This window comes from Crocodylus porosus, unplaced genomic scaffold, assembly GCF_001723895.1.
Source record: "Crocodylus porosus isolate Cpor-Errol unplaced genomic scaffold, CroPor_comp1, whole genome shotgun sequence".
NCBI classification, from domain to species: domain Eukaryota; kingdom Metazoa; phylum Chordata; order Crocodylia; family Crocodylidae; genus Crocodylus; species Crocodylus porosus.
The window spans coordinates 9,830,189-9,853,235 of NW_017728949.1; the positions used below are offsets into that span (position 1 = coordinate 9,830,189).

The window sequence follows — 23,047 nt, forward strand, 5'->3', positions numbered from 1 at the left end:
CTGAAACAGGTTATTTTTTGTCCACTTTAGGCTAAATATCAAAGTGATCCCTCAAGAATATGTCTGGCAGACAGGGCAGAGTGGCCCACAAACTGTGGATTAGTTCCAGAAACATTCACTTCTGTGATTATCTGTGTGCTGTGTGGATTTTACTTTCTACCCTTTTATGCCAAGGCACACAAGCTCAGAACCTCCCACAAATAGCAAAACTGTAAACAAAGATTTATGGCCAAAGTCACTCCAGAGAAGAGCTAGCAAGAGTAGATTTCAAACTACTAATACCCCTATAGACAAAGTATAGGTGTTTTAATGTCCAAATAAAAAAATTACATACTGTTAGATGCATTAAGTGATGCTAAATAATAGCACAAAACACTTATGAGTATGACCCTAATGGCAAAACACAGAAACAATCAACTCTTTTAATAATGTTGAACAAATATAAGAAGGTTTAAGTTCAATTTCAAACCTCCCAATGATGCAGCAGGATGAAATATGAACTGCAGTTATGCTGCAGCCAGATCTATGCAAGTTTCTGGGTTTCATAGATTTCATAGATGTTAGGGTCGGAAGGGACCTATTAGATCATTGAGTCTGGCCCTCTGCCCTGGGCAGGAAAGAGTGTTTGTCCAATTTCCAAAGAGTGTTTGTCCAATCTCCTTTTAAATATCTCTGAGGAAGGGGACAACACCACCTCCCTTGGAAGCATATTCCATATTTTGACAACCCTCACTGTAAAGAATATTTTCCTGATGCCCAATCTGAATTTGTTCTTCTTCAGTCTGTGGCCATTGTTTCTAGTTACCCTGATGGGTGCCCTGGTAAACATTGTATCCCCTATTTCCTGCTGTCCCCCTGATGAGTTTGTAGATGGCTAGAAGATCACAACTTAGCCTTCTCTTGCAGAGGCTGAAGAGATTCAGGTCCCTCTATCGGTCCTCGTAGGGTTTTTCCTGCAGGCCTTTAAACAGCTGGGTGGCAGTCCTCTGAACCCTTTCCAGGTTATCTACATCCATCTTGAAGTGTGGTGCCCAAAATTAGACACAGTACTCCAGCTGCAGCCTGACCAATGCCACATAGAGGGGAACTATCACCTCCCTAGACCTGTTTGTGATGCACCTACTTATCCAAGAAAGTGCGGTTAGCTTTACTTATTACTTCATCACACTGGTGACTCATGTTCATTTCAAAGTCAACTGTGACTCAGAGATCCCTTTCCACAGTTGTGCTACTTAGATTAGATCTCCCAGGCTATAGGTGTGTTGATGATTCTTCCTCTCCATGAGCAACACATGACACTTATCCTTGTTAAACTGCATCCTATTCTGTTCCACCCACTTCCCTAGTCTGTCCAAATCTGCCTGGATTTGCTTCCTGCCCTCTAGTTTGTTACCTCCCCCCACAGTTTTGTGTAATCTGCAAACTTGGACAGGGTGCTTACTACTCTGTCATCCAGGTCACTAATGAAGATATTGAACAGTACCAATCCCAGGACCGAGCTTTGGGGGACTCCGCTGCCCACATTTCTCCTGGTAGAAACCGACTCATCCACCACTACTCTCTGGGTGTGTCCCAGAAGCCAATTTTCCACCCACCGGACTGTGTAATAATCTACATTGCAACTGTTTCATTTATTTATAAGAACTGGGTGTGACACTATGTCAAAGGCCTTTTAAAATCTAAGTAAATAACATCTACCTCTATTCCTTCATCCAAGCATTTTGTGACCTGGTTGTAAAAACAAACCAGGTTAATCAGGTAGACTCTGCCTGCTATGAACCTATGCTGGTTGCCCCTTAGCATTATTTTACCTGCTGGTCCCCCACAAATGTGATGCTTAACAATTTTCTCAAAGGTTTTGCCAAGGATAGAGGTGAGGCTAACCGGGCTATAGTTACCTGGTTCCTCCTTCCTCCTCTTCTTGAAAAGAGGGACCATGTTGGCCCTTTTTCAGTCCTCTGGGACCTGTCCTGAGTACCACAAGTGCTCAAAGAGATGTGCTAGTGGTTCCGCTATGACTCCAGCTAATTTCCTAAGTACCCTAGGATGAAGATCATCAGGGCCTGTTGACTTAAATACATCCAACCCCTCCAAGTGCCCCTTTACTAGGTCAGCGTTAACAGTTGGTTGGTATGTATCTCAAGCTTACCTAAAGTCCCATTGGGATGCATGCTTGTATCCATGTCTAGGAACACAGATGCAAAGAAATCAGTTAGAAGCTCCGCTTTGGCCATCCTATCTGTTACCAGTTGCCCTAGCCCATCTTGAAGGGTCCCTATGTTACCCTGCACTTTCTTTTTGCTTCCTATGTACTTAAAGAATGACTTTTTGTTATCCTTAACTTTTGCTGCCAGCCTAAGCTCCATTTCCACTTTAGCCCTTTGGGTTTCACTTTTTAGAAATTTTTTTTCAGAATTTCTGGGGTTATCTTTACGGTAAAGTCAAAAATAGTCTGCAGAGCTATAAAACAATTTCAGTCTTTATAGCAAATGGTTTACTTTCAGCTTATGAAATATGTAGGGTAATCATAGGTCCTGTTTTTGCTGGAAAAGTCCAACTTTAAACAGCTGCCCCGGGCATCCTGTTTGTCTGATCAAATGAAGGTTTTTATTCTGCCTGGGACAGGTGTTTAAAATGGGACTGTCCCATACAGATACAGACACACACACACACCCCCTACTCTCCAGTGTTCAGCAACCCCTACTCTCTCCCCCAATGTGCTCAGCTGTGATTACAGTTTGGAGACTCCTGAACATGCTGTGGGGAGGGGAGGGGCAGCAAGAGAGAGAGAGAGAGAGCTGTGCCAGGGGAAACAGTGTCCTATTTGGAGACTTGGGAAGTATGGTCACCTTACACTGCTGACAAAGAAAGGCATGCTGGGATCTGATTCATGATCCCAAAATCTTGCCTCCTGACATGCCGTAGATGCATAGCAGGTGATGTGATTGTGGGATCAGGTCCCAATAATGCAATATTGCTGGTGCATTAAGGCACAATGGGAAACAGCTACAAAGTTATTACACATCATTACATTAAATACTTTGTGCTTATTCTGTTTTATTATGCTATTGATTGTGTGGATGTGATCAGATTCATCAAGTTAATCACATCCTAACAGTAACAGGTGCTAGGGGTCCTAGAAATATACCACTATTTTCAGAATCTAAGTAGAGATAAATTGCATTATTTTTACTGCTAATGGCAAAAAAACCCCTTTCAATATTGCATCTTATTAAAAAGTTATAATTTTCACCGTTATATAAGCAGAACAAAAACAGTTGTAAACATCTCCATATTTAGCTACAAATCCCTTTCAGAAATGTAGTTACTTATAAAGTTCTTATAATCATAGAACTTAAACTTTTTTTTACCTCCATGAGCAATTTAAAGGGATATGGACAAGTTTAAATATATACATTAAAGATAATCTGTTATATTATCAACACCTAGGAACTTTTTTCTTTCCCTTAACCTTTTCATCAACATCTGCTCACATTCTTTATTTTCTCCTATTCCGCTATTTTCCTCTCAAATAACTTCATTGAAAAACTGTGTGGGTGTGTTTATATATGCACTGTATATAAAAAATACATACACACATACACACACTTTTTCAATAAGGTTATTTAAGAGGAAGGTAGTGGAATGGGAAAAACATACATATCCATATCCATATCACCCCCCTCTTCACCTACTTGTCCTCAATCATGGCACTTGCTGTTCGCAACCATCAGTCTGCTCATACATTGAACTCTTTTCTTTTACCCTTAGTCTTTCTTACCTACATAGATTTAAGATTTTGGGGAACAGGGACTGGTTTTCCTTTTCTGCTTAAACAACATCTAAGCCACGGGCCCTGATTTTGATTGTGGAAACCTTATGCACTTATATCCTTATGATATCAGCAGGAGCCCTGGAAACAACATATGTACTTTATATTGGTATAACTGATAACCAGTGTGCAAAAAGGAATGTATGCCAATGTACAACTCTAGTTTGGTGTAACTCAATTCCAACCAGCTGATCCTTTTTGAATCCTGTTCAACTGTTGGCCTCAATAATATCCAAAACATTAAATGTCATATCTGGTCCAATGGTGTACAATCATATTCAGGAATGTATAAACTGGATCACTGGTAGGGAGGACAACAGAACCAGGATCTGATAACTGGCTGATATTAATGACTGATTTACCACTGCAAAAGCCTTAATCGCATTTTAAAAAATCATTTTATTTTACTATTGCCATGAACATCTAGAGAGATTATCTCAAAAGGAAAAGTCCTGACTTCATGAAGACTGAAAACATGACTGAATAGGACTGTGCTGTCTAAATAAACCAAATATTGCAAGGGAATATATACTTATTTTAATGTATTTTTGAAATGATGATACTATAAATAGGGCAAAATAATTGCTGGGATTATACCTTCATTCTTCTTCATAAAGAACCACTAATCCCAGCACATTTACAAAGTATTTCCCACATTACTATAAAGATTCCACAGATCTGGCATTTATATAGACTGCTCATCTAAATGTATCCTTACAAAATAAGATCCATTCCCTGAGCCACTTTGCCCCCACTGAAGTGAAGCAAGCTCTAAGTCTAGAAATAAACATTGACAAATGAAGTGGATCAACTGTGCTGTAGTGTGTTGCAGCACAGCTGATCTGCTTCACTGGGTGGAACACATCACCCCTTGTCCTGCCCTTGATGGTGCAGGACAAAGTGTGAAGTGATCTCCCTCCTTTTCCCACTCACCCAGGCCTGTCCCCGATAATCACTGGGAATGGGTCTGACTGAGCAGGGAAAGCAGAGGTTTTCTCTGCTGACCAGACCCACTCCTTCACAATTCACAGCAGAGGAAAAAGATGTCTACCACAAAAAAAGTGGCAGCACCCATTTCCACCTTTTCTTGTATCACTGACTTTCCCGTTACATGGTGCAACAAAGGGTGCTGACATCTATTTGCTCAGCATTCATGCACCATAAAAATCTTTATGGAGACACAAATGAGATGCCAGGTCATATCTATTTCCACCCTAACTGAAACTACTATCAGCAATACCTCTGGACAATATAAGAATGTATATTACAAGAAGTATTATATAGAGCAGTGTTTGATTAGACAATGTGGAATTTGACCAAGCCCTCAGTTTTAACACTATCACACATGTTACAAAAAGTGGTGAGGGAAACATTAAAAACCTGAATTGATCCAGATTTGTATTCATTTCTTTTCTATCAGTAAAATGGCATTGGGAAGAGTACACTTCCCTCTAACTCCGTACAGGAGCATTTGGACTCACAGAGAACAGTAGCATCCACTGCCAGTATTGGGAGCTGTTTTCCCATCCCAATAAAATATTCAAGATTTTGAACAATTTTGCCATCCCAAATAGGGAGGAACAACATTTTAAGAAATCAACAAAAATGCTATGAACAAACAAACTAAAATAAAAGTTGTTCCTGGGTGTAGAAAGTGGGCCTTCCCGGGGTCGGTCAGACGCTAGCCCGTCCACCTATTTCTGGGCTAATTGCCCACCTCTCTCACCTGCAATGCCTTGTTGGAAAATAATTAAGATATTACACTGGCGGTAAGCTGCCCATTTTTCCACCCCAATGCCAGGAGGTGCTATCTGCAGCTCCATTCCTCCCCTACACTGCAGCCCAAACCTCACAGGTGTGCTCTCCAGCTAGCTAGCAGTGGAATCCGAGATCCAGAGTCTTAAAGAGACTCTCAATCCCCACTACAGCTCACGGTCCCAATGCCCTCATACTGGGTTTACTCTGTACACACACACAAAGCAACATACACTGGGCCCCGGTCCCGCACACTGGGCTCCCAGCCCACACGCACTCTCAGGGTTCTAACCCTGTCCTCACTCTCGGGGCTCCAACCCCTTCCTCTGGGATCAGGGCTTCGAGCCCTGTCCTCAAGCCCCCCCCCGAGCAATCCCCTTATCCTTGGCCCCAGGAGCTTCCTTAATAGCTCCCAAAGGCTCAGGACCCCACCCTCCTGGAGCTTCACACTGGCTTGTACATTCAGCCTCAGACCTCCATCACAGAGTCTTAGCACCACCACAGGTCCCTCCACCAACCTGGGCCTTGCCTCAGTGCTCATTGGTAAGCCTGGGCTCCCCTTGCTCAATCTCACCTACCAGGGATGTGAGAGCTGGAGTTATTAAGGTGCTCTGACCCACCTTTCACCAGGGTGGTAACTGGCCTGGCACTTTTCTGGGTGCCCATCAGGCCACCCACTCCTGGCAGGATGCAGTTTTATGTCACGCCCAGGACCAGGAGCCTCCTAGCCATCCCCATCAGCTCTTGCCCTTACCTCCTGAGTTGTTTCTGCTACAGCTCAGCTAGGCAATGTTTCTGCCTGCCCTGGCAGCAGCAAACTGCAGCCTCTTTGTAGTCGGCTCCCAAAATGGCTGCCGCCATGAGGCACGTGGTAGCTGCCTGACTGCCCTTAAAGTGGCAGGCACCAACAGTGCCCTGCCACACTCGGCCACTGACATTTTTTTGATGATTTCAAAACCTTTCGTTTAGATTTTGAACATTTTTTTAAATAGCATATGATGAAAAAGTACTAATGTGGGAAAGCACCACATCATTTAGAAACCATCAAAAGAATATATTTCAACATTGTAAATTTTTTCCCCCAATTTTTTTTTTCCTGGGTCAAGAAATTAATTGAAAGCTGGCACTTTCCCACAAACTGTTTCAGATTTTTTAAAGCAATGCCATTCAATAGGAAAACATCTTGTTGAAAAATCTCCACTCATCTTTACTGCTAATACCATTTCCTGAAGTACATGTATTTTCTTTAGATGTCTTCATCCAAGCACTGACCTTTCCAACCTTGCTTCATTTAAAATAACAGCTTGAGTTTGAATTGCTGTAGGAAAAATATATCTAGGGCAAATTCTGCCATTACATACACATGTGCATTGAACTAAAAAAGAGGGTATAATTTGACCACAAGATGTGTCATCAATATCAGGGAATATTTCCAGTGTATTTGGATTGAGGTTTGCCCCCGTGCTCACGTTATTGTCACTCAATATTAAAGCATGGCGAGCTTCCTTTTGCTAGTGCTGATTAAAAGCAGACCTCATTTGCTGAAGTCTCAGGTTTCAAACAGATAAACAGTTGTTTCACTGCACCTCAGCTGTTTCACAGCAATGCATCAATATTGTTCCATATCACAGGATTTAACTGTGTGAACTGATTAATGAGCACCCTGGAAGCTGCTATTCAATACTAATATCATTCTTATCAGAAGCAATTTGCTTTCACATCTCTGCCATCTAAGTAATTACTTTTTTTTTTTAAACTTAAAGAGTTTCATCACACTCATAATGCGAAGAGTTAAGATATCACTGAGTCCTGATATAGTTTGCTGTTACTTAATGCTGGTTTATAAAATAAAGGTATGTTTGTCAATCCAATTAAAATGTGGTATTTCTGCACTAAAGAAAAATCCCTTAGGATCCAGCTTCAGATAAGAATCCTCTGTTGCCATACAGATGTTGTGTGTTATATGAAATGTCTACCAATTTATTCAAAATACCAACCTTTGGAGGCAAGAACTGTACGTGGCAAAAAGAAAGCAGAGAACTGCATTCTGAAACCAATATTAGCGTGTAACAAGATATAAAAATCTCCATTTTTATGAAGGGAAAATATGTTCAAATGATTTTAGTACTCAAAACTAAAAAAAAATACATTTTAAAACCCCTGGGTTTATATCAAGGGAAAATAACCATCATCTAATGGCTCAGGTTTTATAAAATATGAATTCTTTTATAAATAGTAATTAATAGATATCCAATGAAGAATTGTCCTTTTCCCTTTGATTTTTCTCTGATTAGAACTATTAATACCCATTTATATTATCAAGTAGATGAGTGAATTTGGTTATCCCACAAGTAATATTCTATGAATTTAGTTTCAAAGCTTCATATCTGCTGAGGCTTTGTCAATGGCATTTAGTAATCTAAACTAGTAGATTGTTCTGGAGTTAATACAGTAAAAAAAGAGAGTCTGTTGGCTAAGGAACTTAATTTGAAACTGGTTTTAATACCAGCTTCCTCTTTCTAGCAGAATCATACATAGGATTAGTCCCTGTATTTATCTGTTTTGCCTATTTAGATTAAGATGTAGATTTATCCTTCTGCCTATTCAAGGAAGAGGCAGTCACATGCTATATATGTTATTACAAGGATTTTTTATTTTACTTGGGCCCTCTAGGTGTTAAAAATTGCGAACAGTCACAATGTACACACAGAACATCAGCCCTGCAGAATAACATGCTGTTTTGGAACATGCCCCTGCTTTCACTGAATCAATGTAAAGCTTCTATTTACTGTATTATCAGTGCAGGATATAGCAAGCAAAATCTGCAGCTAGCGACCTAAGAATTCCCAGCCAGATTATGACTTTAACTCTAGGGCTGTGTTTTCTCATAAGTCTACTAAAGTCTATATAGACATCAGTAGAGTATTACAACTGATTCACTCATGTATCAGATTTCCCAAGATTTCTTACAACAACGTGACAGTCAACAGTCCAGTCTTCTGCTTATTCTCGTAAGACAAACACAGAATATTAATATGAGCAGATAATAATTCTTTGCTTCATTTATAAATTATCAGAACATCAGAGCTACTTAGAAATCAGCATGACAAAGAACTTTTCATCTTTCATTGGACATTGGGCAGGTAATTTAAAAAAATTCCATCTATTCTTTTTTACATAGGGTGTTAGGAAAGACGCATGCCAAATTGTGGTTTCTTGGAAGAAAAAAGATCAAAAGAAGGATATACCTGCAACAGTGGTATTTCACCAAAATCAGGCTGAGCCTCTATATTTTGCTGGTGTTGCAATTTCTACAAATAATGTGATACAGAACCAATATTCATACTTCTTACAAACTGCCCTAGATTTTTTCACTACAATAATCCCTTTGTCCTTCCTTAACCTAATGTTGACTCCCTTGAAATACTTGGAACGTTAGCAGCATAAAAGCAAGTATGACAAATATAAAGACAGCAACTCTTCAGGGCTCTTTGTCCCTGATTTCTTTATTCATTGTTGCTGATTTTAAGTTGAGGTATCTTCTAGTACTCATATATGGCCTGTTATCATGAAAAACCTGTAATGTAATAACTCATCACCAAAGGGGCAATGAACTCACAAAGGACCATACTTCAAAATTGCTTAGCTAGCATGTACATATATTCCTACAGCCTATTTTATTTATTTAAATATCAAGACATTTCTTCTTCAGACTTGTCATCAAATAGTGATGGCTAATGGGCTATCTGTTAACCTTGAACGAACAGTGGCTTGATTGGAATGCATTACATTAAAAGTCAATGAAAATAATACCTTGTATTACTAACATGGATCCCATAAAACCTTCATTTACTATCACTGCAGCAGCAATCTAATACATATATTGTCTTTTACAAATTGAATCGTCATAATGTCTACTTTGTATTGCTAATGTGGGTTGGAGGCATACAGAGAACATTCCTAAATAATACGAAGTTCTTAAATATATGCTTTCAATTTCTTATTGTAATATATTGGCACTAATTGCCCAGCTCTTAGTGCTGAAGTCTGCTTTAGAGTTCAGTGTTCTTTGTCAACTTCTCCACATAAGTAACATGTAAAGCAATTCAATAATTGTACCTTCAGTTGTATTAGTTTGGGGAAGGAGGCATGTATTATTCCTGCATTTTACTTTGAATGTGTAAGATAAAAACCTGGGAAAAAATCTAGTTCTCCAAATCATATATATTTGCTGGATAAAGCCAACATATAACTGCTTTGTTTTGTATTTGTTTAACTGCAAGCCTAGCAGTTGTCACCTGCTGCAGCAGCAGTAAGCTGGCCTACTATACACATTTTCTTCTTTCTGTAATCAGAGAAAAGTCTCCTTTTGTGTGCTACAGAATGCTCTATGGCTAGGGACAGAAGTGACACATAAACCAGTGTAAATGATCAGTAACTGGTTTAAATCTTTAACAGAAGAGAAACTCAGTGCATATAAACCAGTTTCAAAATGGCTGAAACTGGTTTAAAATAAACCTGGTTGACTGTAGTATCAGACTTCACTGATCTGGGTAAAACCAGTTTATGAAACTTCTCCACCAGACCCCTTCCTGGTTCAAGTTAAATCAGTTCCCCAGCATCCCAGGATAGTTGCAGCACTGGGCTGGGTTGTGCTGACTGCTCCAGAGAATAGGGTTGGTCCTTCCTCTCTGCTCCCTGGCCAGAGTGGTGAGGGCTGGCTGACAAAGGGGTGGGGTGGAAAACCTGGCTGGGGACCACAGCTGGGTTTGTCAGGGGCGGGGGAGCAGTTTGCTAGAGCGGAGGGGGGGGTGGGCAGGCAGGCTCCTCCCACTGGCTAGGACCCCAGCTAGGGTCTGCTTGGCAGGTGTCTGGTGGAAGACCAGCAGACTCTACACCCTCCCATCTTTGGCAGAGACTGAAGCTAGCAGTTAATAAGGGGAAGGGGCATAATTCCCCTCAGCTCCCCTAGGCCATGGAGCAGGGGGAAGAGGCTGGAGAACTGGAGCTGGAAAGACTCATCCCTTGCCACCTGTGAGCACAGGGCCAAGCCCTGCAGGACCAGACTGAGATGTGGGAGGTGTTGGCAAAGACCTGGCATAATCATCACATGTATGTGCTGGAGACAGAGATAAGGAAATAGAACAGGGTCCCAGACTGTTTGGGCTGGTATGACCAAAGAAAGCAGAGAACTGCATTTACATTATAAAGCAGCACCTGTAAAGGTGGGAGACTACCTAAGAAGATGCAAAAGACACTGAATGCATGAGAGTCCTGCCAAAGGTGCTATCGGTGACAAGCATAATAATGCACCCACGAGAAAGAATGCGTGCAAGTGCACCTATAAAAACCAAAGTAGAGATGAGGCTTGTGGGTTCTCTAATACCTGGTTATAAGGAGACACTTTGTCTTCAGAATTACATAAAACTTATGCAAGGCTTTCTCTTGTCTCCTTGGTTTATATTTTAAGTTAGACTAAGTTATATGGGCTCTCACTGTATTTCACTGGGCTGTATCTTAGCTTAGGGGAAAATTGTTGGTTGGTTTTTGTTGTGTGCTTGAGGATGCAAATTGTTTGTGTTCAATACATGTTCACTTCAGAGAAAGTAGTGTTCTTGTTCAAGCTTTTATGAATTCAGTGTCACCACCTTTTAACCCATCCACCCCCTCCTCATCCTGGTAGGGGGTGCTGTCTTCCCACCACCCTGCTCAAGTGTCGAGCGGGCCTGGGAGGGAGGGCAGGAGGAAAAGAAGCCTGGCAGGCACTTCCCCCTGACTAGGCAGACCCTGGCTGGGGTTCTGTGTGGACCAATGAAGGGATGTAAACCCCCACCTCCACCCTCTAGACCTGGGCTGGGGCTTGGCCATGGCCCTCTGCTCCAGCATGAAAAGGGGAAAAGCCTTGGAGCTTCAATCCGTTCCCTTTGGCACTGGCAGGCTGGAAGGCGTGCTTGAGTGTGCCCCCGCCCAGCTTCTGGCTTGAGTCACTGCAGGCATGTGGCTGCATTTCCTGAATCAAAAGTGCATGTCTGTTCACTTGTTTCTCAGTTTAATCTACACAGTTTAGACGAACCTGCAAAGACTAAATCAACTCACCCTCAGGTTTTTTTTACTATTTGTATTTAGCCTATAAGGCTCATCAGTTTGCAGATGAAAGGGTAGAGCTTGCTAAAGTCAACATCAGACTTAATTTCCAGTCCCAAATCTCATAGTCTTAGAATTCCTGTAGAGGTCTTTATTATTGTTGATGAGGTCACACCTCATACTTGGACCCATCTGCAAAAAACTAGAAAACTGTGGGAAAACTGTGGCTCAGAACTTTTTGGTTGCCCCTCTTCGCTACAGTTAGCAAGGGTTTTCAGCAGAACACTGAGTACTAAGATGGTCGTAATCTTACCTAATAATGGATTTGGCATGAGGAAAGAGAAATCCACCATGGAAATAACATTTTTCCATTGCTCTAGAAGTGAGGCTTCTCAGTTTCTAGTAGGATATTTCTACTCACACAAGACTGCAGTTTGCGCTACAGTTTATTGCTTCTGGGCACCACATTTACATGTGTGCCCAGGACCACAGCATATTAAGGCTGCTCTGACCCAGCTCAATGTACTGCAGAGGGCTGGCTGAGGCATGAGGGTGCTTCAGTGCAGGCCTAGCTGGCAGGCAGCCCCCTCATTGAAGCACCCTCATGCCCCAGTCAGCCCTCTCAGCATGTACAAGTGTGTTGTGGTGTATTAAATAATACCACTGAAGGACAATACTTGTGTTTACAAGTACTGGCCTATGGCAGCATTTATTATTAGTTTACTGTGCCCTAATAGGAGTGCATGTGCAGATGCTGAGGCTTTACTGCAGAGCTAATTAGTCAGCTCTGCAGTAACTATCTCATACAAATACACTCACTGTAAGTTTGTATTGCTCCCAGGTCAGTGGGTTTCTTGAAATTTATGGCTGTGTCCAGAGGAGCGTGGATGTTAAGTATGTGGTGCCACAGACCCATCTGTGGTTCCACACACCATACATGCAGGCATTCCCCATGCTGCTACTTTGCAGTGCAGGTGGTTACTGTGACCCTGAGAGATCCTGGGGTCACCCTTCCCATGAAAAAAAAGCAGAGCAGATCAGAGGCAGTAGGGCAGGCCCTATGAGGAGAGGCTACGGGACCTGAACCTGTTCAGCCTCCACAAGTGAAGGCTGAGGGGGGATCTAGTGGCCTGTTACAAAGTAGTCAGAGGGGACTGACAGGCATTGGGGGAGTCCGTGTTCCCCCAAGCACTACCAGGACTTAGAAATAACGGTCACAAGCTGGCAGAGGATAGATTTAGGCTAGATATCAGGAGGCGCTACTTCATGGTCAGGGCGGCTAGGATCTGGAACCAACTTCCAAGAGAAGTGGTGCTGGCTCCTACCCTGGAGGTCTTTAAGAGAAGGCTAGATATACACCTTACCAGGGTCGTTTGACCCCAGTACTCTTTCCTGCCATAGCAGGGGGTCGGACTAGATGATCTACTCAGGTCCCTTCTGACCCTAGAAACTATGAAACTATGTGGTGGCAGTTGGTCACCCAGAACCAGAGCCTGGCCACCCAGTTATACTCTGGTCCCCAGGACTCCAGGTAAGGCTATATACAGAGACCCCCAGGACTCCAGGTAAGGCTGCTGGGGCCAGCTGAGTTGCTGGTCCCAGCCTCCCGTATGCCACCCAGGGTAACCTGCTGCATGCCAGAGTGCATGTGGCATGGGTATTCCTGGGGACAAGTAGCAGTGACACAAGGAGTGCTGCTGCTACTTGTCCCCAGGGAAACACATATTTCTACTCATATGGATACAGCCTACAGGATAAAATCTACATAAATAGATTTTTGACCTGGTGGCTGACTTGAACAAGTATTTTAAAAAAGTTTTTGGTCAAGTCTTTCAGTTCTTTTCAAAGCAAAAGAAATAAAAACATAAAAATAAAAGCAAGTAGGTTTTTTCTCCTTTTTGAGAAACTTAAGATACATTTAAAAGAAATGTATTCATTCCCAATTATATTTTGACTGAAACTGTTGGCTGAATTTGACCCAAATTTGCAAATAGTTGCAGTTGACCTGAAAATGTATTTTTGATGAATAAACTATTTGCGCAAAATATTCCTCCCAGTCCTAGTCAGGGCCTCTAGACACTAATATAAAACAAACTATAAATAACAATTACTGGCAATGCCACTGCAATCAACAAGGGGCGCATGGAAAGAAGGACTAGACTGAATACTTGAAACACAGCCGTTTGTGGCACTCCCTTAAAAACTAGTAAAGTCTTGTCAAAATGATACATTTTGGGGTAAAATCACAGCACCATGGAAGTCAATAGCAAAAGTCTTTGATATTTTTCTGACTGTCATCATCAGTAATGCAGTAATGGGCAAACTCTCTCTCATTTTTCAATTAGACAATTCTGCCAGCAGGATTACATCTAAGCAGGGTGGCTTGCTCTGGGTTTACATCCTATCCTTTGTGTGCAAATAAGCATTCTAGTTCATCAGTAACTTTACAGAAATGATGCTGTGGAAGAAAAGATTACTGGGGTAAGTAAATATTTAAAGAGAAAATTACCAGTTAAGATAGAAAGAAAAGCGAACATGGCCTCGAAACAGTTACCTTCAAATGTATAAAAGCAGTTAACCTTCACTAGTGATCAGATTTCCAGCTTCTGTAGAGACTGAGCACTCTAGGGGGCTTGTGCATGGCATGTATAGCTCTCAAGGACAGCTTGTTTTCTGGCATCCCTGGGCAAGTTGGAAATTGTAATTGCAGTCACAGTGAGTTTCTGTGCCTGGAAGTGACAGGCAAACAGGTTCCTTTTCAAAGTGGTTATAGTTATAGTACATGTAATCTAGGAAGGCAAAGAAGGGGCTAACAAAAGCAAATCAAGTGTGCGTTATTTTTACCATTCCTAATAACTTAGCATTGCTAAGTGATACTTCCTCATCAACTCATGAAGTTGCCCCCTAACTTGGGGTGCAATATTTAACTATGTGTTTTCTAAGCAGCAAAAATATTAGCTGAATGTGTGGGTGACAGCTATCCATGCTGCAAAGTAGTGTTACAATGCTTCCCCTGATAAGCCATCTACGTTTCAGTCTGCCAGTGTCCCAGGATGCAGTGTCCCCTCTCACCACCTTCCTATTCTGAATGGACAAACTTTTCATCCCCTGAACTCTACTGCCCAGGGGCAGTATTGATATCAAGTCAACTCCCCCTGCCACCCATGGGGGTGTGACCTGGTTGAACACAGGGACACAGACCAGTCTGGAAGGGAGAGCAAAGGAAGTGGAGTGCGGAGCAAGACAGGAAGCCAGATTAGGGTCCCACTGACCTAAGGCTTCCCTCCCAGGGTGGAGGCAGTGTCTTGGTGAGCTGGGGTATGCAATCCCAATCCAAACCCCAATTTATTAAAACATGAGGCTTTCTTTAATTTACTTACTCTTTATTTCTTCATAAATCCATGTTTTCTCATTATTTTATCCTTTAGTGGCTTCAGTGACTGATGTCCTTCATTTCACCACCTAGCCTCTGGCCACCATTCTCATTTATCGCCTCGTCACCACCCCTTTCAGTACCTAGTCCCCACTATTTAAATTCTCCCCCTTTCAGCCTCATGCTCCCATATCCACCAACCCGGCTCTCCAACCCACCTCCACCTAGTACATGGATAGAAACCTGTCCTGGCTCATAAGCCCTCTAGTGGCAAGTCACAGCTGTGCAGGTCAGGGACAGTCAAAGCAGGTTTCTAACTTGAACATATAGGGCGCCTATACATGTGCTCCAGGGGAGAGGGGGTTGGTTAATTAGAGAATCTAAGAGTTGCTCTAATTAAAGTACCCATGAGGTCACATGTATTCAGTGTCCCTGCATTTCAAAATGGCAGTGAAGGCACTTTTACTAAAGCTTGTTCAATGAGCTTTAATTACTTAATGAGATCAATTATAAAAACCATGTTAAAATAAAAAAGTAATCAGCTAACTCCTCAATTTGCCAAACATTGCCCTAGAACTTAGCCCTGCCTACTAAAAATGAGCCCAAATAAAAAAGGTCTTACAATGTTTCTGGAAGATGTCCAGACTCAGGCTCTGATAGGCAAGGGCATTTCAAATCTGAGAAGTTACTGAGAATGACCTCTCATATTTTTGCAGAAAAAAACTCAGCGCACACACAGAATTTGCAGGAGATTTTCCTCAAGTGAATTTAAGGATCATGGTGGAAACTAGGGTAGGAGGCAAGTCCCTTAGATATGTAGGGCCAAGCCTATTTAGGGCTTTACAGGTCAAAACCAGCACCATGAATTGCACCTACAAAACTTCTGGAAGCCAGTGAAGAATTTGGACTGGAGTAATGTGCTCCCTGAGGCCAACTCTAATCAGAAGATAAGCCGCAGTGTTCTGCAACAGCAGCAGCTTGAGGGTGGTCTTCAAGAGCAGCCCCACTGCAATAGACTAGCCATGAGGTTACAAAAATAAGGGTAATAGTGACTGGAACCAAATCTGAAAGAAAGGGTCACAGCCTTCTCATCAGATGAATTTGGTTAAGGCACTCCTAGCTGCTGCTGCATCCGGGGAATCCTGGTGCAGCAAAGGGTTCAGAAGCACCCCAAGTCTGTGAGCCTTAGTAATTATGGGATGCTGAATCCCATCAAAAGTAAGTGTTCCTACCCACCCTCTCCTCCCCAGAAGTCATGAAGTCTGCCAGCACCATCACCTCTGTCTTGTGTAGATTCAGTTTCAGTTGGTTCACCCACATCCATTCTCCAACTGTATCCAGGCACGGGGTAAGCATTGAGATGGCAGAGTTGTTCTCATTCCTGATTTGGCTTCAATTTACTTCAATTTTGATTTGAAGGGGTAACATTTCATTTAAAACATTTGATTCAAATCCAAGTTTGGTGTTCCCTCATGGAATATATTTCAGAAAAAGAGAAGTTTTCCTTTGAAATTATAGATACCTCCTATGACAAATAAACCTCTTTCATTTTGCAGTAAAAGCAGAAAATTGGCTGACTGTTTTAGTACATCAGGCCATGTTTTCACCTTCTTTTCAATCACTATTTATCAAACATTCCCATATGCAGTTTTAATGTATTTAGCATGTGCTTGCTAGAAGCAAAAGTTGCTAAATCACTGGTCAGTTTATTCACTATCTTTATGCATCAGTTATGATTCTCCTGGTGACTGAAAGCTGTTCCAAGAAATGCCAGGGAACTACAGGAAGTTGGAATGAAGTCAAGAAGGCCTCTAGATCTTAATTATAAAACCATAAAAGACACCAACTCCCTTTGAAGCTCTCTTACAGGGAAACAAATGAGAATGGGAAATTTATTTTCAATCATAAATCCCAAACCCTTCGGTTTAATTTTTCCCAGTTAACTTTCTCACCTAGCTAAGCAGTATTGCCTTCTATTATTAGCTTCTGGCCCAATATCAGCTGACCACCATCAGTCAAACTGTCTTCATCTCAATGAGCTTGGGGACTCCCAAGGAACTCTCTGTATGCAGACTTCTGCTTGCAGCCTCTAATTATTTTCTAACAGATAATGGAACGTTTATATTCAGAGAGGTTAGACTGAACTTGTAAGTGGATCAAAACCCTGGATAAAAATCACAGCTCATAAGATCAACTCCAGAAAACACCAGGCTTATTTCTGATGAGATGAAAGGCCCTCATTGATTGCCTGTTTCAAGGTGACAAGTTAGTATAATATTTTTTGCCATCATGGATGGTTCGTTATGCTTTCTAATTGCAGCATGACTTGGGAATGTATTAGCTTACAACTGGGGTATCTCTCTGCTTTAATACCAAGACCATCAACCAGTGCTGTAAGGCTCATTAGGAATTCATGATAGCATCAAATAATCTGAGGTTGGGGAAGAAAAGGAAATTTGCCCAACAAGGAAATTATAAGCTCCTGCTCTAACTTCTATTTTGCCTGCTAGGGACATTTTCTTCCTTCCCACAGTAGATCTCTTACACCAAGACCCTGCTCCCTTACTGTTGCTAACTCTGAGGAAGAAAGCAGATTTCATTTCACCTCTGAAGAGGTCCTCATACCTCCTGGGCCTTCAGGATATGTTCACTACTTCTCTCCAGTACATGCTTGCAGACAGACCAGCAGCAGAAACCATGACACTGTCAATTCAAACAGACTTCTGGAGGGATCAGATGTAGTCTTCCAAGCAGGACTACTTAGCAAACCTAATTATACGCTGAAATGAACTGCACCGGACTATAGTACTCCCCATAGAAGAGAATGTTTATAAACATCATTGCCTACAAAACTAAATGTAAAACTGTCTCGATTAGACCAGGGGTCAACAACCTCTTAGGAGTAGTAGGTCAAATTAACGCAGCTTGCTCTGAAAGCAGACTGTGGTTGCTCCTTTGCCACTGACATGCTGCCAACCCAGACACCTTCCCCACTGCTGAATTGCTGCTGACTTTCCCTGTCATTGGTGCCCTGGGTTTGAATAGTCCTCAGAGTGGACTTTTCCTTGCTTTGTTTAGAAATGAAAAGGGCATATGTATTATTATAGTGATAAGTTCAAGATAAGAAAGAAAAGTAAGAGAGAAAGCATAAAAAGACTGTGCCAGGGATGACTAAAGAAAACAAGAAAAATACTGCCTGCTGTGCTTCTCAGAAAAAATATTCAGAGTTAGGGATGCATTTTTTTTTTTATGACACTCAATTCAGCATCCCCTGATGGGAACAGGATAGGAGGTGGCTGTCCATACCATGTACTAACATGATGCATTATGTCATTATAGTCATTATAGATCCATTAGTAGGTGTTCAAGGGTGCTGAAATGACAGCCCAGTTTCCAAATTGCCATGCCTTGTTCTCCTTTAGCACAACATTTAGCAGAATTTCAACCACTCATAAAGCACCCTCTGGCTTACCTCCTGTCAACAGTAAAAGTTTTAGAAGAACCAACAGGCCATATTGCTTTTTAGTCTTGTATTGAATATTGAATATTTCTATATATCTCCCTAGGTCACTAAAGGGGTGGAGAGATCTAAAAGATACAGTTTTATACCTGAATTTAAAATACAAATTGCAACGACTTCTACATTTTACATACACTGCCATGGAAACATGTTAATTCATCACTTGAAAAGGCAATAACACGTATCACTTCATGGGAAATGATTCATGTCAAGATGTGTAGTTGGACTGGATACCTGAAGGTTAAGGGTCAGATTTTGAAAGGTATTGAAGGGTCTCACTTCCACTGAATTCTTGCTCCCATTTTCAGTTGAAGTATTAAACAGGTTTATTTAAGAATGACCTTGCTGACACTCCAAATGGAGGATAGGCACCCAAATACCTTTAAAAATCTGACCCTACATGCTTTTAACTATCTAAGTCAAAATGACAATTTGTAAAATTGCCTTTCCAAAACAATGTAACTGCTTTGACTTTGGCCTGAACTGCCTTTATGCAGTTTTACTGGCATAACAATGTCAATTAGGGGCATTTTTTTTAACGAACCTAGCTATGCCAGACAAAGCGCAAGTACAGTTGCACTGACATGTTTTTCATTATACTGCTGTAACTTATTTCCCTTCATCAAACCGGAAAAACATAAATCGACAAAAATCATTTCTATCCTTCTATAATGAAAAAATGTAAACTTTTAAGTGTAGACAATATTCAATACTTTCTCTTACAAAAATATAGTTTAAAAAAAAAATCGAACGGGTGCAGGATTGGACTCCTATTTATTTCAAACACAAATGATGCAAAAACACTACCCCTGGCAAAGAAACACAGTAAAATTAAATTGAATCTGCTGTCATAAACAGTTATCTGCAATTATTTAAAATGCTTGGGGAAAAACTACCATACAGCCGTCCCATCGCGCTCCTCCATAACAGTCATATGTACTGGAGGAAAATTGATAGTTAAGCTATATCACTCTTTTGACTTCAATGGAACTGAGTAATTTACACCTAAAACTCAGTAATTTACACCAGTTGACAACCTGGCCCAGGGTTTTTATCTGTCAGAACTAAAAGCAATCTTATCTTGTAATTTTCTTCACCTTGTGATCATTAACAAGAAACAGGCTTGGGGGTGCAGGGGAAGGGGAGAGAGGCAGACATTAATTTGCAGAGGGACTGCACCTAATCACCATTAATATGACTGCTTTGGATACATATTACAGCTATAGCTATCAAGGTGACATCCCTTATTTCTGAGCAATTTATCATATATATTGCCATATATTCTAAAGGCAATGGGGTACAGTGAGCAGAACCAGGAGATTGGTGTCTACTCCTGCCTCTGTCACTGACATGCTAGATGAACTCAGACAAATCAAGTTGCCTCTCTGTGCATCATCTTTACTTACATTTCTTTCTAAAGTGTTTCAAGACCTACTGGATTTGTTTAGTTGTTCCCTATTTCACACTTCTGGCACAGAGTACGGAGGCACAGTTCCCACTGAATAGACCCACCTTCCTTGCACACCTCTTTCAGTGCCTGGCTTGTGTATTAGGGCTTCTTTAAAAGAAAATGTATAGTTACTAATATTTTTGAAGCATCACGATTATTTTGTGCATGAAGCAAATAGTTAATCCTTCTTGCCCCTTTCCCCACTACAGGTTCTCATCAAACCAAAAGTCAGTCTGGCCTACCATATCTCCTGAAACTGAGACAACCCTGAATTTAAGGCAACCTCCCCAAAATTAGATTCTCTATATGCAAAATTTATAAATTTGTTGCAATTGTCCATGTAGTATAATCAGTGGAGGATCATGTTAAATTGATCTCCACCACCACTGCCGTGGGGAATGCATTAGCAGGGGGGCTGGCAGTGCGGGATGCTGCAGGAGGCAGGTGGAGTGGAGTCAGCGGGGGGATAAACAAACAGAGGCAGCTTGCCCCTTGCTCTCCCCCCTCCCCCTTTCCCTCCAGTCTCTGCCCCCACCTACCGCCCCACAGCCTTGGGCTCTCACTCATCCCATTTCCCTCCCATACTGCTTCTGCCTTTCTATGTAGTCTTGAGCCCCCTGCCCTTTGCCCCCATCTTCTTCCCCCTGCCTCTCCACCCTCTTGCAGTCTCTGCCCCCTGCCTGCCACTCTCCCCTGCCCCTCTCCGCAGGAGTCACCCTTGCTTCAGCACTTGTAGGATACATAGCAGCAGCATAGAACCAGCACCAAAGCCATGGGGATGGGCTCTATACCCCGGGCTGGAGAAGGGACAGAGTCTGTTGGCTCTGAGGCAAGGGTAAGCAGTGAGAGAAGTTGAGAGGGACAGTGACTGTCAGACACTGTGTGGGGGAGACTGGGGGAGAGGGAGAGGGGGAGAAGGGAGGGCAGATGCCTTAGGCTGTGCAAGAGAGAGGCAGGAGGTACAGAGGCAACAGAGGGGACGGCATCAGCTGAAGCTCTGGCCCCAACCCAGGGTTGGGAACAAGGCTAAAGCTGAAGCTGCAGCAGCAGTCTGCCTCCCCCTCCCTCCCAGACCACCATCACCACCACCTTGTACTTGATTCCAGGACAAAGGGCTTTTACCCCCATGTTAAATGGGGGGAGAGGAGCATCGACTTGGAATCAAGGAAATATGGTATTTTGCTCACTTCTTTGTTTGCACACCATGGTTATTGATGCCATCAGCATGAATGTACAGTACCCTGCGAACAGTGTTAAGAAACCTTAATCTCTACAGCTTTAGTCTGATTGCCTAAAAATTCATGCATGGTAATTTGTCTGAAATATCTGAAGCTGTAATTGTACATTTCTACTCATCTGTAGATGAGACAGTAGACTACATAATGGGAGTATAGTCTCCTTTTGGTTTATGCTCTCATTAATGCTAATCAAGTTACACACACACTGAACAGACCTTAAAAATGCCAAAGTCCTATGTAATTTTAGGTTCACAAGAGAAATTTTTTAATTTAGGGCTTGCAAAAAAAAAGTACAAACCTGTATCGATTGTCAAAATATTGTCATCCCACGACATGCATGTTCACAATGTCAGTAGTGGTTTTTCTTAGCACGGAACTGAAAACTGAACTTAAGGTCTCTGTGAATATAAAACTTGTAAAGCCTGATCCCAAGCTCTTAATAATAATATGTTAGACTACTTAAGGAGATTTTAATGTACTCTCTCTTCTCCTTTTCTTCATTTATGCTTAGTGCTGATTGCAGCTCCTAAACCGTCAGCATCTGGATCTGAAGTAAGTTAAAGTAATAAGGAGCTTTCTTTAATTTCTGCCACTGGAGGCTTCAGAAAAAGAGACACATAGTAAGTTTTTGTTCCATCCTGGCCCCTTTCCACTTATGATCTGACCTCTGCTTCCTCTGAAAGGATGGGGTAGCTGGCACAGATAGTAGAGGAGACTCTTCCCTTAGCTTCCCATTGGCAGAAAACAAATCTCTAAAAAGAGAGAATTGTCTATTTGTAGTCTCAAGCCATTTTATAGCTAGCAGCTTTGACAAACTGGAAAATTTGGCCCTTTCTGTACTGCACATTGGTTTTGCCTCAATAGCCTGTGATGCCATCCTGGAATTAGATTTCACTAGGGTACTAAGGTAGAATTATCTCAGTATGACAAATGTTTAGGGATAAATACTCTGTTGGTGTGCCTCTGCTGAGGTCTGTTAGCTTAAATGCACCTAGGCCAGTATATTCCAGCTGAGGTTATGGACCTTACTTTTTATGACTTGTTAAAACAGGAAGGCTAAGGACAAGTTTCTAACATGATTGGAGGTTTTGGTGTGTGGATGGCTGTATACAAAACTTGACCAGTTCAGTTCAGCTGCTGTCTAAATGTGTGATCTTTCATGCTTTTGGGGTTACAGTGCTTTAACATTAAGTAAATATCAGGGTGCCTAAAGGCCTTTCAGTATTTACACCTAGAGAATTTTAAAAGAAATGGAAAGATATTTTTACAATTTCTGTATATTAGAGTGTGATATTTTTCACTACTATATTAGCACGTTAAGCATGTTAAACATAGAGGCTGCACATGTTACTTACATCCATGAACTCCACATTGGCCTTGGGGCCTGTAGTCTCATTAAGAATCTTAATAGCCACAGGAATCTTTACAGTTTCTCCTTCAGGGACCCAAATGCCCTGGAAAGATAAGGAAAATATATATTAATTGTACAGGAGTCAATTATTTTTTAATCCACAGAGACTTATTTTTGTTATTGAAACTTTTAGATTATGCCATTAACAAGGACCATTAAAACTCTAAAAACAAACAAGTATTTTTTTTTAACTCAAAGAAAGCCATCTAATGGAAAAGATCAAGTACAAATGAACATTCTTGATACAAACTCTTCTTTTTTTTTAAATTACAGTCAGAGCTTCTGGAGGGGTTGGACATATTCAAGTCAGCTGGCCCGGATGATCTCCACCCTAGAGTTCTAAAGGAACTGGCCAGGGTCATTGCAAGTCCCCTGGCACAACTT

At 41.7% G+C, this 23,047-nt stretch overlaps 1 protein-coding gene across 6 annotated transcripts in view; it reads right to left on the minus strand.

Moving 5' to 3' along the window:
- ERBB4 (erb-b2 receptor tyrosine kinase 4) overlaps window positions 1-23,047 on the minus strand; it is a 1,148,078-nt gene that overhangs the window by 175,907 nt on the left and 949,124 nt on the right. For all 6 annotated transcript variants that reach the window (XM_019553894.1, XM_019553891.1, XM_019553890.1 and 3 more), the window contains one exon: window positions 22,608-22,706. In XM_019553894.1, the coding sequence (XP_019409439.1) occupies window positions 22,608-22,706 (99 nt within the window). The remainder of the gene's footprint in view (window positions 1-22,607; window positions 22,707-23,047) is intronic.